The 14,156-nt window shown below is 46.3% G+C and overlaps 1 protein-coding gene across 1 annotated transcript in view; it reads left to right on the top strand.

Annotated features, from left to right (window-relative positions):
- LOC123769681 (Dynein heavy chain 1) overlaps positions 1-14,156 on the top strand; it is a 299,861-nt gene that overhangs the window by 257,701 nt on the left and 28,004 nt on the right. The window contains 4 exon segments of the mRNA XM_069308664.1: positions 4,123-4,234; positions 10,049-10,201; positions 11,060-11,286; positions 13,719-13,796. Coding sequence (XP_069164765.1) covers positions 4,123-4,234; positions 10,049-10,201; positions 11,060-11,286; positions 13,719-13,796 — 570 coding nt within the window.

Consider the following 14,156-nt stretch of genomic DNA (forward strand, 5'->3'; position numbering starts at 1 on the left):
AACACTAGTCATGCTCTGTTGTTGCTGAACACTGGTCATGTTCTGTTGTTGCTGAACACTGGTCATGTTCTGTTGTTGTTGAACACTAGTCATGCTCTGTTCTTGATGAACACTGGTCATGTTCTGTTGTTGCTGAACACTGGTCATGTTCTGTTGTTGTTTAACAATAGTCATGCTCTGTTGTTGCTGAACACTGTCTTTAGAACTGCCTTTAGAAACTTGTGTAAGGAATTGTTCAGGACCATGTATACCACTTATGTCAGACCAATCCTGAAATATGCAGCTCCAGCCTGGAGTCCATACCCAGTTAAATGCAAAACAAAGTTAGAGAAGATTCAGCGGTATGCTACCAGGCTCGTCCCGGAACTGAGAGGAATGAGCTACGAGGAAAGGCTAAAGGAGCTATACCTCACGTCCCTGGAAAACAGAAGAGTAAGGGGAGACATGATAACCACATACTAAATTCTCAGGGGAATTGACAGGGTGGGCAAAGACAAACTCTTCAGCACGGGTGGGACACTAACAAGGGGATACAGGTGGAAACTTATTACCCAGATGAGCCACAGAGACCTTAAAAAGAATTTTTTCATTGTCAGAGTAGTTAATAAATGGAATGCACTAGGCAGTGATGTGGTGGAGGCTGACTCCATACACAGTTTCAAATGTAGATATGATAGAGCCCAGTAGACTCAGGAATCTGTACACCTGTTGACAGTTGAGAAGCGGGACCAATGAGACAAAGCTCAACCCCCGCAAGCACAATTAGGTGAGTACTGATCATGCTCTCCTGTTGTTGAACACAAGTCAAGCTCTATTGTTGCTGAACACTGGTCATGTTCTGTTGTTGCTGAACACTGGTCATGTTCTGTTGTTGCTGAACACTGGTCATGTTCTGTTGTTGTTGAACACTGGTCATGCTCTCTGTTGTTGTTGAACACTGGTCATGCTCAGTCACTGAACACTATAGTCATGCTCAGTCACTGAACACTATAGTCATGCTCAGTCACTGAACACTATAGTCATGCTCAGTCACTGAACACTATAGTCATGCTCAGTCACTGAACACTATAGTCATGCTCAGTCACTGAACACTATAGTCATGCTCAGTCACTGAACACTATAGTCATGCTCAGTCTCTGAACACTATAGTCATGCTCAGTCACTGAACACTATAGTCATGCTCAGTCACTGAACACAATAGTCATGCTCTCCCACAACGTTTACTTTAAATCGAAAGAAATATTCAAATTTCTCATGTTTATATATGAAAAAAGTTATTGAAGCTCTATCTAGCCATCATGTAACACAAAAAAATTAAAAGCTGGCATGAAAAGGTACTGTTTTAGGAGGAGAAGATCTGTGTAATTAACGACCAAGGGATATAAAGTTATGCCATGAAACCTAATGATAAAATACAGACATTCTCTAGTATGCGTTCACCACCAAGATGCCACTGTCACGTGTTCTCCACCAAGATGCCACTGTCACGTGTTCTCCACCAAGATGCCACAATCATGTGTGTGATATTGAAAATATTTTTGAGCTTCAATTCTCTTAGCATTGAGCTAAGATGCATATATGTATATATATATATATATATATATATATATATATATATATATATATATATATATATATATATATATATATATATAATATAGATGCATATATGTATATATATATATATTATATATATTATATATATATATTATATATATTTTATATATATATTATGCATAAATTGATGTATGTCAAAATTCTCATAAATTGTGTATGACCTAAAATAAGTTATTACTGGGCAATAACTTCTCTGGATAATGTCAGTTGTTTCCACCTCAACACAGAACAAGTGAAGAACAAAAATTGTTCAATTATATCTCCTTAAATTGAGGTGCAGAGACTAAATCAAAATACTTTAAGGATGTATCGAGTCAGTATATTTAAGTAGTAGAGAGTACCTTGGTAGAGAGTAGGGTTTAAAACTTTAACTGATTAAAAAACTGAGTAAAATATTATTAATTCAATTTTAGAGTAGTTGAATGAGTAATTCAATTACTCATCAACATATATTAATCTTTGCTGTGACTAGAAAGTCGGGCAGGAGGGTCGCGAAGCCATTGCTTATCGTGACTCTCATAAACAGTAACGTATATGATGATTTACACCGTTGATAACTGCTCACCGGTGTTCGGGTCCATGTTTAACAAACTCAACTCCGACCCATTATGCTTAATGATAATTAAATCTCCGTTTCCAGTTGATTAGTTTAATCAGGTCAGTTTACATTAGATGAGGGAGAGGAGGCTGTGTGTGAGGTGGTCATGAGAAGTAAACTACTACAAGACGCGTGTGAGTGTTCACGCCTCGAGTCTATACACTCACTAATGAATATAATAAGAGTAATCATCAACTGACGATTTGATGTTAATAATCAATTGCCTGGCAAGTGTTGTATGAGGTGTAGTGCATCCCAGAGTGTGAGGGAGGCCTGGCGCAGCCGTACTGTGTGTGGAGGCTCTTGGCCTCGGCACGTCAGGGTCCCAGAGTGTGAGGGAGGCCTGGCGCAGCCGTACTGTGTGTGGAGGCTCTTGGCCTCGGCACGTCAGGGTCCCAGAGTGTGAGGGAGGCCTGGCGCAGCCGTACTGTGTGTGGAGGCTCTTGGCCTCGGCACGTCAGGGTCCCAGAGTGTGAGGGAGGCCTGGTGCAGCCGTACTGTGTGTGGAGGCTCTCCACCTCGGCACGTCAGGGTCCCAGAGTGTGAGGGAGGCCTGGCGCAGCCGTACTGTGTGTGGAGGCTCTCCACCTCGACACGTCAGGATCCCAGAGTGTGAGGGAGGCCTGGCGCAGCCGTACTGTGTGTGGAGGCTCTCCACCTCGGCACGTCAGGGTCCCAGAGTGTGAGGGAGGCCTGGCGCAGCCGTACTGTGTGTGGAGGCTCTCCACCTCGGCACGTCAGCGTCCCAGAGTGTGAGGGAGGCCTGGTGCAGCCGTACTGTGTGTGGAGGCTCTCCACCTCGACACGTCAGGGTCCCAGAGTGTGAGGGAGGCCTGGCGCAGCCGTACTGTGTGTGGAGGCTCTCCACCTCGACACGTCAGGATCCCAGAGTGTGAGGGAGGCCTGGCGCAGCCGTACTGTGTGTGGAGGCTCTCCACCTCGGCACGTCAGGGTCCCTCACCTGAGCAGGCTTTCCTTGTATTGTTTAATTAATAATTTGAATTGATATTAGAGTAATTACTATATTAAATACAAGTAAACGCCATTAAGTTTGTCCATCGAGTTAATTAATTTAAGAATTGACTTCGGTTAATTTACTTAACCAAATACTTTAGTTTTAATTTAATCATGTACCGAGTGAACTAATTGCAAATTAAATATTACAGTAATATAAACTACCCAATGTGGAAGTATGTAAATAATGTAAACAAACCTATGAAACTGTCGATTGAAGGTAAGATAATTTAATGAAAATTACTGTATACATTACCCCACACAATGTACATCTGATTAGATGTAAGTATAATATAACTAATTTGAAGTTGGAAAGGAAGGAAAACTGGTACAAGAGTTGAGGTGTATTTTACCATGGAAGACTAACCTATGTTATGGTGGTGACTGGCAGGTACAAGCCACGACCAACAGTAACACTTGTCACCCCACCACAGGACGGCAGGTACAAGCCACGACCAACAGTAACACTTGTCACCCCACCACAGGAGGGCAGGTACAAGCCACGACCAACAGTAACACTTGTCACCCCACCACAGGAGGGCAGGTACAAGCCACGACCAACAGTAACACTTGTCACCCCACCACAGGAGGGCAGGTACAAGCCACGACCAACAGTAACACTTGTCACCCCACCACAGGAGGGCAGGTACAAGCCACAACCAACAGTAACACTTGTCACCCCACCACAGGAGGGCAGGTACAAGCCACGACCAACAGTAACACTTGTCACCCCACCACAGGAGGGCAGGTACAAGCCACAACCAACAGTAACACTTGTCACCCCACCACAGGAGGGCAGGTACAAGCCACGACCAACAGTAACACTTGTCACCCCACCACAGGAGGGCAGGTACAAGCCACGACCAACAGTAACACTTGTCACCCCACCACAGGAGGAGCTGCCGTGCGGGTACTCTCGCTCACTCGACATGTTCCGTCAGCTGCTGCTGGTGCGCTCTTGGTGTCCAGACCGAACCCTCTCCCAGGCACGACGCTACATTAGGAGTGAGTATGTTACTCAGAGCTTAACCTCGCCCTCGGTATGTGTGTATCACGTCATACGGAATACCTCATGAATAGTCATAGTCACTTCTGACAGCGCACAATAACCTTATTTATTTTCAATGAGCATATGTTGACTTCTCACCCAAAACGAAATGCTGATGCGATGATGATAGCTATGCTGCGGAGTCCATGTGATACACGGGCTCCGGCGTCAATGTGATGATAGCTCAGGTGCGGTGTCCGTGTGACAGATGTGCTGCAGTGTTCATGTGGTGATAGCTACGGTGCGGTGTCCATGTGACAGACGTGCTGCAGTGTTCATGTGATGATAGCTACGGTGCGGTGTCCATGTGACAGATGTGCTGCAGTGTTCATGTGATGATAGCTACGGTGCGGTGTCCATGTGACAGATGTACTGCAGTGTTCATGTGATGATAGCTTCGGTGCGGTGTTCGATATTCTGGAAGAGATTCATAAATTCTTGAAAAGAGCACTTTGTAAAGTAGGATTAAGAAAATCCAGGTATTCTTGGAAAGAGCAAGGAAAAGCTTAATGACAAAACTATGTCCTGGTATTACTCATATCTTCACCTGTATATAGGAAAGTGGGTGCAACACCAACATCAGAATGTGGATTGTGTTACAAAATTATCACAGTCCTCCCTCGCGAATTCACCCGTGCTCCATGTGTTGCCGTCACCACGACTGGCAGTAAACACTACCATGGAAGCCACTAACACTCTGTCTATCTATGCTACTTTTATCAAACGCATCATCATTGAACGTAGAAAACGATTCATCTTTAGTATCATCTATATAAATTGGAGATGACATGGGTGGCGTTCAGCCACTACTGGATACGCTCGCTGTATCGTCCTCATCGGTGCTGTATCACTTGTATCTAGCTCTTGTATTAGGTCCTTATTGTTCCTTCTTCTTGAGGTTGTCTTGAGATGTTTTCGTGGCTTAGCGTCCCCATGGCCCAGTTCTCAGCCAGGCTTCCTTTTTGTTACACATCCCCTGGATGCAGCCCATAGCGGCTGTCTAACTCACATGTTCCTATTTACTGCTAGGTGAGCAGGGGCATCAGGGTGAAAGGAACTCGGCCTATTTGTTTCCGCCTCTGTCAGTGATCGAACCTGGAACCCTACGTCTACCAATCTCGGGCGCTGCCCACTCAGCCGTCAAACCCGTCGTACCTAGCTTCATCAGTATCATGACCCCTATGTTCTTCCAACAATAATGTCTGATTTTCAACGACGGAGAAAAGAAGGGAACTATCAGGAGTAAGCGCCAAGCCATTACAACTATTCAGCACTTTGAACGGATCAGGATAAGGATTTAAGATGGGACGAAGGGACGGAATGGTGCCCACCCACTTGGACAGTCGGGGATTGAACGTCGACCTGCATGAAGCGAGATTTCCTGATGGAGTGCAATCTTTCAACACTGTGGCTGACAGGGAATTGAGAGCCAGAAGCGGGTGCACCACCCATGGTTGTTCATTCAAAACTGATCCAGCCAGCAGCCCTAGGGAAATCTGGGAATTTTTTCAGGATGACTGCCTCTCACTGGAAGTCCCAGGAGTCCATTCTTACCCAACCTACCGCGTGCGCGATTTGAATAGATACGAAATCTTAAATTGGTGTTTTCTCAGCATGCACAGTTTTTGCTAAACGAGTTACCTCGGTCATCGCAGTCCTGTGGTTTTAAATTAAACTTAGGAACATCAATACATCAGTCTACAGTAAAGTGCATACAAGTTAATGTGGTTAACTTAGTTGTACTCAATTTGACTTTAAAGTTGGATAAAGTCTCTAAAGACTATCTATATCAGTCTCTCTAGACTCCACAACGTTGAAGTATCTAGTACTGGTCAACTTCAAGTCATTAGAACTTAACAAACTTCAAATTCACTCGGACACTCTCAAAAACTAAAAGAGTCACCCTCAAAAACTAAGGATCGGCAAAGTCAGTAATCATTGCAAAACATTCGGCTCTCGAGTCAATGATTGGCAGTAGAAGTTGGTCATTTCGGTGGCAGTGTTTGTGGTCAGAGACAGCATGTCTGCAAGTGCATCTGCCGAGATAGTGATGGTGGGAGCATCGGAGGCTGGATGTGGAGGATGCTGTTGTTTGTGTAGCCTGGGTCTTTGGTAGAGCTGGAGTCTGAGTTGAGATCGACCTAGTGGTCGATCTTGTGAAAGTTCCTTGTGTGGTAGGGGAGGTAGTGAGACTTGAATCAGGGGATATGATGAGATCCAGGCCATTGGCTAGGTATAGCATGTTCAGTTCCATGAAGGATCGGTGAGGGTCTGGTCCGGCAATCCTCTCTGATAGTCGTATAAGACCAGGGATAATGTCTGCATGTGACACGGGCTCGCCATAGTCCGTGCTACATGAAAATTTCATTCTGAGTGGCTAAATCTAAAACAACAACAACTGCATGTCATTCACATTCAAGGGGCTGTGAAGGTACTGGATGGCCTCGAATCCCCAGTGTGAAGATTGGGTTGTCTGGTGGAAGTTGCTAATGATTGGTAGGACTGGAAAGTCTTCTGGTTTGTTAGTGGGAGCTGACGTTCTGGGATTGTACTTCGGGCTCTGGTGGAGGAGTTAGAGGCTTGGCTTTCTTGGCTTCGACCTGGGCCTTGAATTTTTCCTGTCTGCCACGGCAGTGGTAGAAAATTCCCGAGTGATCGCCGTTGCAGAGCAGGCAGCAAAGGTTTGTATTACAGATGGTGTAATGATGGTCCGGGGCGCAGAATCTGCACTTCTGAACGGGGACACTGACATATGTTGGTGGGGTGGGAGAGCTCATAGCACTTGAAGCAATGTTGGAACTCATGATATCGTTCCTATTTTACTTGGTCGGGTGATATCTTGATGCAGTAGCAGTAGAAACCTTGTGTGGCAGCCTGGGTTGCCACAGCTAAGGAGGTGAAAATTAACTTCAATGTTGTTTTTTCAACATTCCATGCCAATTCCTAACCGAAAGATTGGTCTTTATCATCGAGACCAGCCAATGGATCACGGAAAATTGCCTAGGAGATATCATCAACAACATTCGGGATGAAAACCAGAACATGACGGTATCTGCTGTTGGTCTCCTCAGAGGTGTCGAAGGCAGGCGTTACACAGTGAAGCTGAACTTCACCAGAAAAGCCAGGCTAACACACAATGATTCACCTGCTATGGCATCAAGATCCCACCCTAATGTGTGAAGAAGGAACGAATTCACATGATACACATATATAACACTAGATTGTTTCCTCCAAGGAGTGCCGGACCAACCGGGCTGTGGTGGGTATGTGGGCCTGCGGGCCGTTCCAAGCAACAGCCTGGTGGACCCAACTCTCACAAGTCAAGCCTGGCCTCGGGCCGGGCTTGGGGAGTAGAAGAACTTCCAGAACCCCATCAACCAGGTATCAACAGTACTTCAAGTACTATGAGTTCTCCAACCCCACCAACAAGTGTCAAAAGCCCTGTCCTGAAGTGCAGCATTTGCATCAAGGAGCACCACTACTCAATCTTCAAGGCAGAAACTCGATGCAGCCTGCTCTATCAAGGCAACCATACCGCGATTTTCCACCGCTGCCATCGTAGACAAGAAATTATCAAGAAACAAGATGCAACCAAGAAAGCCGAACCTTCCACCCTCGCTGCAGGAACCTCCATCACCATCTCAAGGACCTCAGCACCCACCAACCAGCCAGACGTCTTTTCAGCCTTACCCAACAGTGGCTCCATCCTTCAGGCAAATCGGCCACCACTTTGGGGTCCCGAGGACCAACCAACATCTTCACAGCCCCTCGCCTCATGTGAGGCATTATACCGGGTCTCATTTGGTTAGCAGACACACTCGCTGGAACAGATAATCAACGGTTCTTCCCGGAACTCAAGAAACTGTACTTGGCCAACGGGCTGGATCCCATCATCGCCCCCAGAAGACAGCCTCACTGACTCTCCTACTACAAAGGAGACCACAAGAACGACTAGGAGGAGAATCTCAACCCAGACACCAGCACCGCCCAAAACCCCGGCTTCACAGACAGAAGCCTTCTCCACTCCAGCTCCCAACGCGTTTTTCCATCATCTCAGCTACCGCGCTCACCGACGTACTGTCTCCGGTGACTAACATCACCACCAATCCTCCCACAATAGCTGCAAACGATAACCCAAGACGCCAGAGCCCACCCGAGACTGGGAAACCGAAGGAAAAGCCCCACGGCTACAAACGACGCTTAGGACTCTGCAGACGAGGAAATCCCTATAGGAACTCCATCGCCTTACCAAGCATACAACACTCACTCTGAACAAGACTTTCTCATGAAGACCTCTTCACCAGACTCCAATGACAGCATGGCCATGTCAATGCGAAGCAAGTCTCAGACTAAAAAAACAGAAAACCCAGAAGTGCGACATGACTTAGAACATTTGGAAAAATCCACCTGCAGTAGAAAAACGAAGCCTGAAGAAGAAAGAAACCAGATGAAGAACCAAGACTGAGGCGCCTCCATGCAACTTTTCACCTCCACCTCACATCAAGCCCTAGCACAGACTTCTCAAACTCACCTCGTCCTCCACGTCGCCTCCCGCCGCCCAAACAAAAAACCAAAATGAACACCTATGATAAACACCGGGCACCAACCCGTGGTGGATAGGCCACCGAACTTCTTAGCCTCCTCGTTCCACATCCACATACTCTTCCATAATTTCATCTCCCCATCCCTCTTCCTTTCCCCATCCTTTCCAAGCCCTTTGGACATCAAGTGTGAATCCTCCCCTTCATTACCTGGTGTTTGTCGTGAGGGGTTACTGTGCACCACACTATTATTGCAAGAGTACTCGACTGGGGGAAATAATGAGCCACTGAGTTTATAGTAGTACTTTCCCGTGAAGTGAAGCTAGTCAAGTTGGCGACCTTGCATGGAAACATATGGGCAGGCAGCCCGACCTGGAGTAAATGTTGAGTTTCCGTGTCCACGGACACCCAGTAACGAAACTAAGGAGTGGTCAGGTTATTTCACTCCCTGCGAGGTGCAAGGCCGGGTTCGGTGAGGAACTCTGGCACGCAGATCGACTGAGGTGCTCCCGACTGAGGTGTTTCATGTTGGTATTAGTAAGGTGTGGTCATGTTTCATGTTAGTGTTAGTAAGGTGTGTGCTTATGTTGCATGTTGGTGTTAGTAAGGTGAGTGTGGTTATGTTGCATGTTGGTGTTAGTAAGGTGAGTGTGGTTATGTTGCATGTTGGTGTTAGTAAGGTGTGTGTGGTTACGTTGCATGTTGGTGTTAGTAAGGTGTGTGTGGTTATGTTGCATGTTGGTGTTAGTAAGGTGTGTGTGGTTATGTTGCATGTTGGTGTTAGTAAGGTGTGTGTGGTTATGTTGCATGTTGGTGTTAGTAAGGTGTGTGTGGTTATGTTGCATGTTGGTGTTAGTAAGGTGAGTGTGGTTATGTTGCATGTTGGTGTTAGTAAGGTGTGTGTGGTTATGTTGCATGTTGGTATTAGTAACGTGTGTGTGTGTGTGGTTATGTTGCATGTTGGTGTTAGTAAGGTGTATGTGGTTATGTTGCATGTTGGTGTTAGTAAGGTGTGTGCGGTTGTGTTGCATGATGTATTACTATTATTGTTATATCTAGTGTTATACCAGGTGCTCTAACGTTACATCATGTGGTCTCGTGTTATACCATATGTTCTCACATTACACCATGTGGTCCCGTGTTATGCCAGGTGCTCTCACGTTACACCATATTGTCTCATGTTATACCAGGTGCTCTCACGTTACATCATGTGGTTTGGTGTTATACCAGGTGCTCTGGGCGAGCAGTACGCAGACAGTGTGATCCTGGACCTGGAAGCCACCTGGGAGGAGTCCGACAATCGTACACCTCTCATCTGCTTCCTCTCCCAGGGCTTCGACCCCTCTGGCCAGATCGAGACACTCGCTAAGGCCAAGGAAATAGGTAGGTGACATACTGTTATGATCTCATTGTTCATCTTACCCTTGTGACCCACTGCTGTGATCCCACTGTTCATCTCACCCTCATCATTCATTTGTAGCTCATCATCCTCCTCCTCGACTCATTACTGTCCATTTACAACTGATCAACTGAAGACTTCATCATTTACAAACGTCATCTGAAGGCAGTTTGTTTTGATTAGTAAAATGTGTTGTGCTTTATGTGTGGTTGTGGCTGATCTTGCGCACCAGATCTTAATGTTTTGTCATCCTTCACCTATGACTCAGCAAAATTGTCACCTATGACAAAATTTTGTCACCAATGACAAAAATCAAATAACAAAATTATTCACCAATAATAAACAATATCAACCAAATGTAAATAATATGTTAAAACAACTTTCAGCACCAAGTGCCAGTATTAACTACTTCCAACATTATCAGCCAATTACAAAAATCACCAACCAGCGGCAAACTGCCCAAGTTATCTACCAAGGGTCAACTTTGTTTACCATCTACCAACACTATTAACCAGTATCCATCAAATTATCTACCAGCAGTCTGCGTAAATTACTAACAGCTAACATGATCTACCTACAGCCAACATTATACAAAAAGCCAACATTATCTATTAACTTTTACCATTAGCCGACATTATCTCCCAGTAGCTTTCACCCTCTAGCAACATCTACTGCTACCTACCAACAGCTAACATTATCTTCGAAAAGGATAACATTGTCTACCCACATCTGACACTATTTACCAAAAGCCAACAATATCTACCATTATGTGACTTTATCTCCAATAGCAACAATTATCTACTAAAATCTACCATTATCTACCAAACACTTTCTACCACCAGAAATCCGATTGATATCCATGGGTCAAGGGCAGGAGGCTCACGCTCGACGCCTGCTGTCCGAGGCGATGGCAGCAGGTCGATGGTTGCTGCTACAGAACTGTCACCTGAGCCTCGAGTTCTGCCAGGAGATGCTAGACACCATCACAGAGTCCAGTAACATCCACAAGTGCTTCCGCCTATGGATCACCACCGAAGTCCATACCGCCTTCCCCATTGGCCTTCTCCAGGTATAGTGTCTACCTGGCTATATTTCTTTTAATGCCACCAGTGATGATGATTGTTCATCTTTAATGCTCCATTGATCACTTATGGTGGCGATGTTTTGTCGTGTTGGTGGTTCTTTTGACAGTGACATCTGCATTGTATTGGCAGTAATGACGATTCTTAGTATGTTCATATCCTAATATCCACAAGAGAATGGGTTACTCAAATGCAAGTCACCGATTATAATACATATATTCCATAACTGTACAAACCCCGAGGAGGGAGAGACAGAGAGCCTGGTCTTGTAGTTATCTGCTCGTGGCATCCAGGCTGGTCTGTTGTCCCCCCTCAACTCCTCTGCCGTGTTGCAAGAGGTACTGAAGTCACAACTGTTCTCCCACCCTTTCTCAAAAAGACGAGGTAACAGAGTCCAGGAATCTGGCACAGTGCGTCTCGTGCGATTTGTGCGACCCTCTATGTTTACGTCGCTGTCGTCCATGTCGTCATCAGCAGACGCCGGAAGGCTCGATCTGAAGATGGTATCAGAAGATGAAAGAAAGCGGTAGGTAGATATTCAGGAAGAAGGTCTGCTGATGGTGGGGGGGGGATTACGTTCGTAGTTGTGCGTACCAGACCTCCGAAACAGCATCAACCGGGGCAAGCATAGCTGGTGTGGCGTTATAATGTGCCGCTTTCACCTGATCGATCATGACAACCACTTCAATACCTCGACGGTCGATGGTAATGGATTTTTGGTGTTTTCGATAACACCTGGAAAGGTAACTCGTATGGATACTATAGTAGCTGATGCACAGCGTCAACTGTTACAAAAACATGGCTAGCAGAGAGAACGTCCTGGGGTGTGTGGGGAAGGCATGTCGATGGGTGACAAGGCGGTGTAGGACAAATCTACGACATTGCCTGCTGAAGCTTCTCCATGAAGGCCGACGTATCCGTCAGCTCATTGTATGGTGTTAGTGATCAGATCACCAAAAAGGCGGAGAACGGAACTATACACAAGGTCAGCCGCCGAAACCCCACTGTCTCTTTACTTGCCGAAAAGATGCCGAGGAGTACCAAAAGAAGGTTGTTGATCCATGAGGTCGGGTCTGGCTGTGCTCCAAGAGCCGCCATCAGTTGGCGTTGAAACCTTTCAATCATCCCGTTAATGTACGGATAGTAGGCCATAACCTGGTTGTGTGTGGTACCAAGGAACTCCATCGGTTCCCTCTACAAGTGTGTCTCAAACTGTCGACCCTGGTCAGTGACGATTGTTGCAGGGGCTCCAAAACGGGAGACCTATCCGAACGAAAGCAGGAACAACCGACTCAGCTGTCATCTTTACCATTGGAACTGCCTCAGGCCATCTGCAGAAGCGATCGACACAAGGGAATAGGTATTATCAGGGGCCCCTGGACTCTCTCAGGTGTCACCCAATTTTACCCTGGGGTTTCATCTCGTCAGGGAGCCGCCGATAAAATAAAATAAAACACAATAATATCCTTCTTTCACCTCCTCTACGACTAACACCAGTGGAGCGCACATTGGAGAGTCACTCGATAGTGAACTTGCACATGGAGAAGGGGCTCAACGGCATACTATTTGGGGATTCAGCTCAGAACTGGCCAATTGTCACGAGAACACACCTTAACTGAGCCACTATGAATCACCCTCTCCCTCTCCCTCCCTGTCTGTCTGTCTGTCTGTCTGTCTGTGTCTCTGTCTCTCTCTCTCTCTCTTTCTCTCTCTCCTTCCTTGTCTTAGTGTGACCTAATTCACCCATCCTCTTTTTTGCATGCTGTCGTCTGGCCTGCAATTACTTACTTCCTCTTAGGAATAGTCACCAGGACTCGGTCAAACACAGTTGTATACCAGACAAACATTTATTACAAACAACAAATAAATTATAAGATGATGAGGGATAGTGAGGTGATGATGACGAAAAAGGTGCAAAGATGTGTGACAGGGTGATGAGGATCAGAGTGGTGACGTAGAGGGACAGTGTTGTGACGTAGAGGGACAGTGTTGTGACGATGAGGATGAGCGGGGTGACACAAAACAATTAGTGGTGACAGGGAGGGTGATAACGACCACTGTGTGACAGGGAGAGTGATAACGACCATTGTGTGACAGGGAGAGTGATAACGACCACTGTGTGACAGGGAGAGAGATAATGACTACTGTGTGACAGGGAGAGAGATAACGACTACTGTGTGACAGGGAGAGTGATAACGACCATTGTGTGACAGGGAGAGTGATAACGACCACTGTGTGACAGGGAGAGAGATAACGACTACTGTGTGACAGGGAGAGTGATAACGACCATTGTGTGACAGGGAGAGTGATAACGACCACTGTGTGACAGGGAGAGAGATAACGACTACTCTCTGACAGGGAGAGTGATAACGACTTCTGTGTACTTGCTGTGATATTAACAATAAACTTATTACTACAGATTTCCATTAAGTTCACCAACGAGCCTCCGCAAGGTATTCGGGCCAGTCTAAAGAGAACCTACGCTGACATCTCTCAGGTCAGTACTCTCCTCCAGTCCCTAGGTCAGTACTCTCCTCCAGTCCCTAGGTCAGTACTCTCCTCCAGTCCCTAGCTCAGTACTCTCCTCCAGTCCCTAGCTCAGTACTCTCCTCCAGTCCCTAGGTCAGTACTCTCCTCCAGTCCCTAGCTCAGTACTCTCCTCCAGTCCCTAGCTCAGTACTCTCCTCCAGTCCCTAGGTCAGTACTCTCCTCCAGTCCCTAGCTCAGTACTCTCCTCCAGTCCCTAGCTCAGTACTCTCCTCCAGTCCCTAGCTCAGTACTCTCCTCCAGTCCCTAGCTCAGTACTCTCCTCCAGTCCCTAGCTCAGTACTCTCCTCCAGTCCCTAGCTCAGTACTC

Source organism: Procambarus clarkii, chromosome 63 (assembly GCF_040958095.1).
Source record: "Procambarus clarkii isolate CNS0578487 chromosome 63, FALCON_Pclarkii_2.0, whole genome shotgun sequence".
NCBI lineage: Eukaryota > Metazoa > Arthropoda > Malacostraca > Decapoda > Cambaridae > Procambarus > Procambarus clarkii.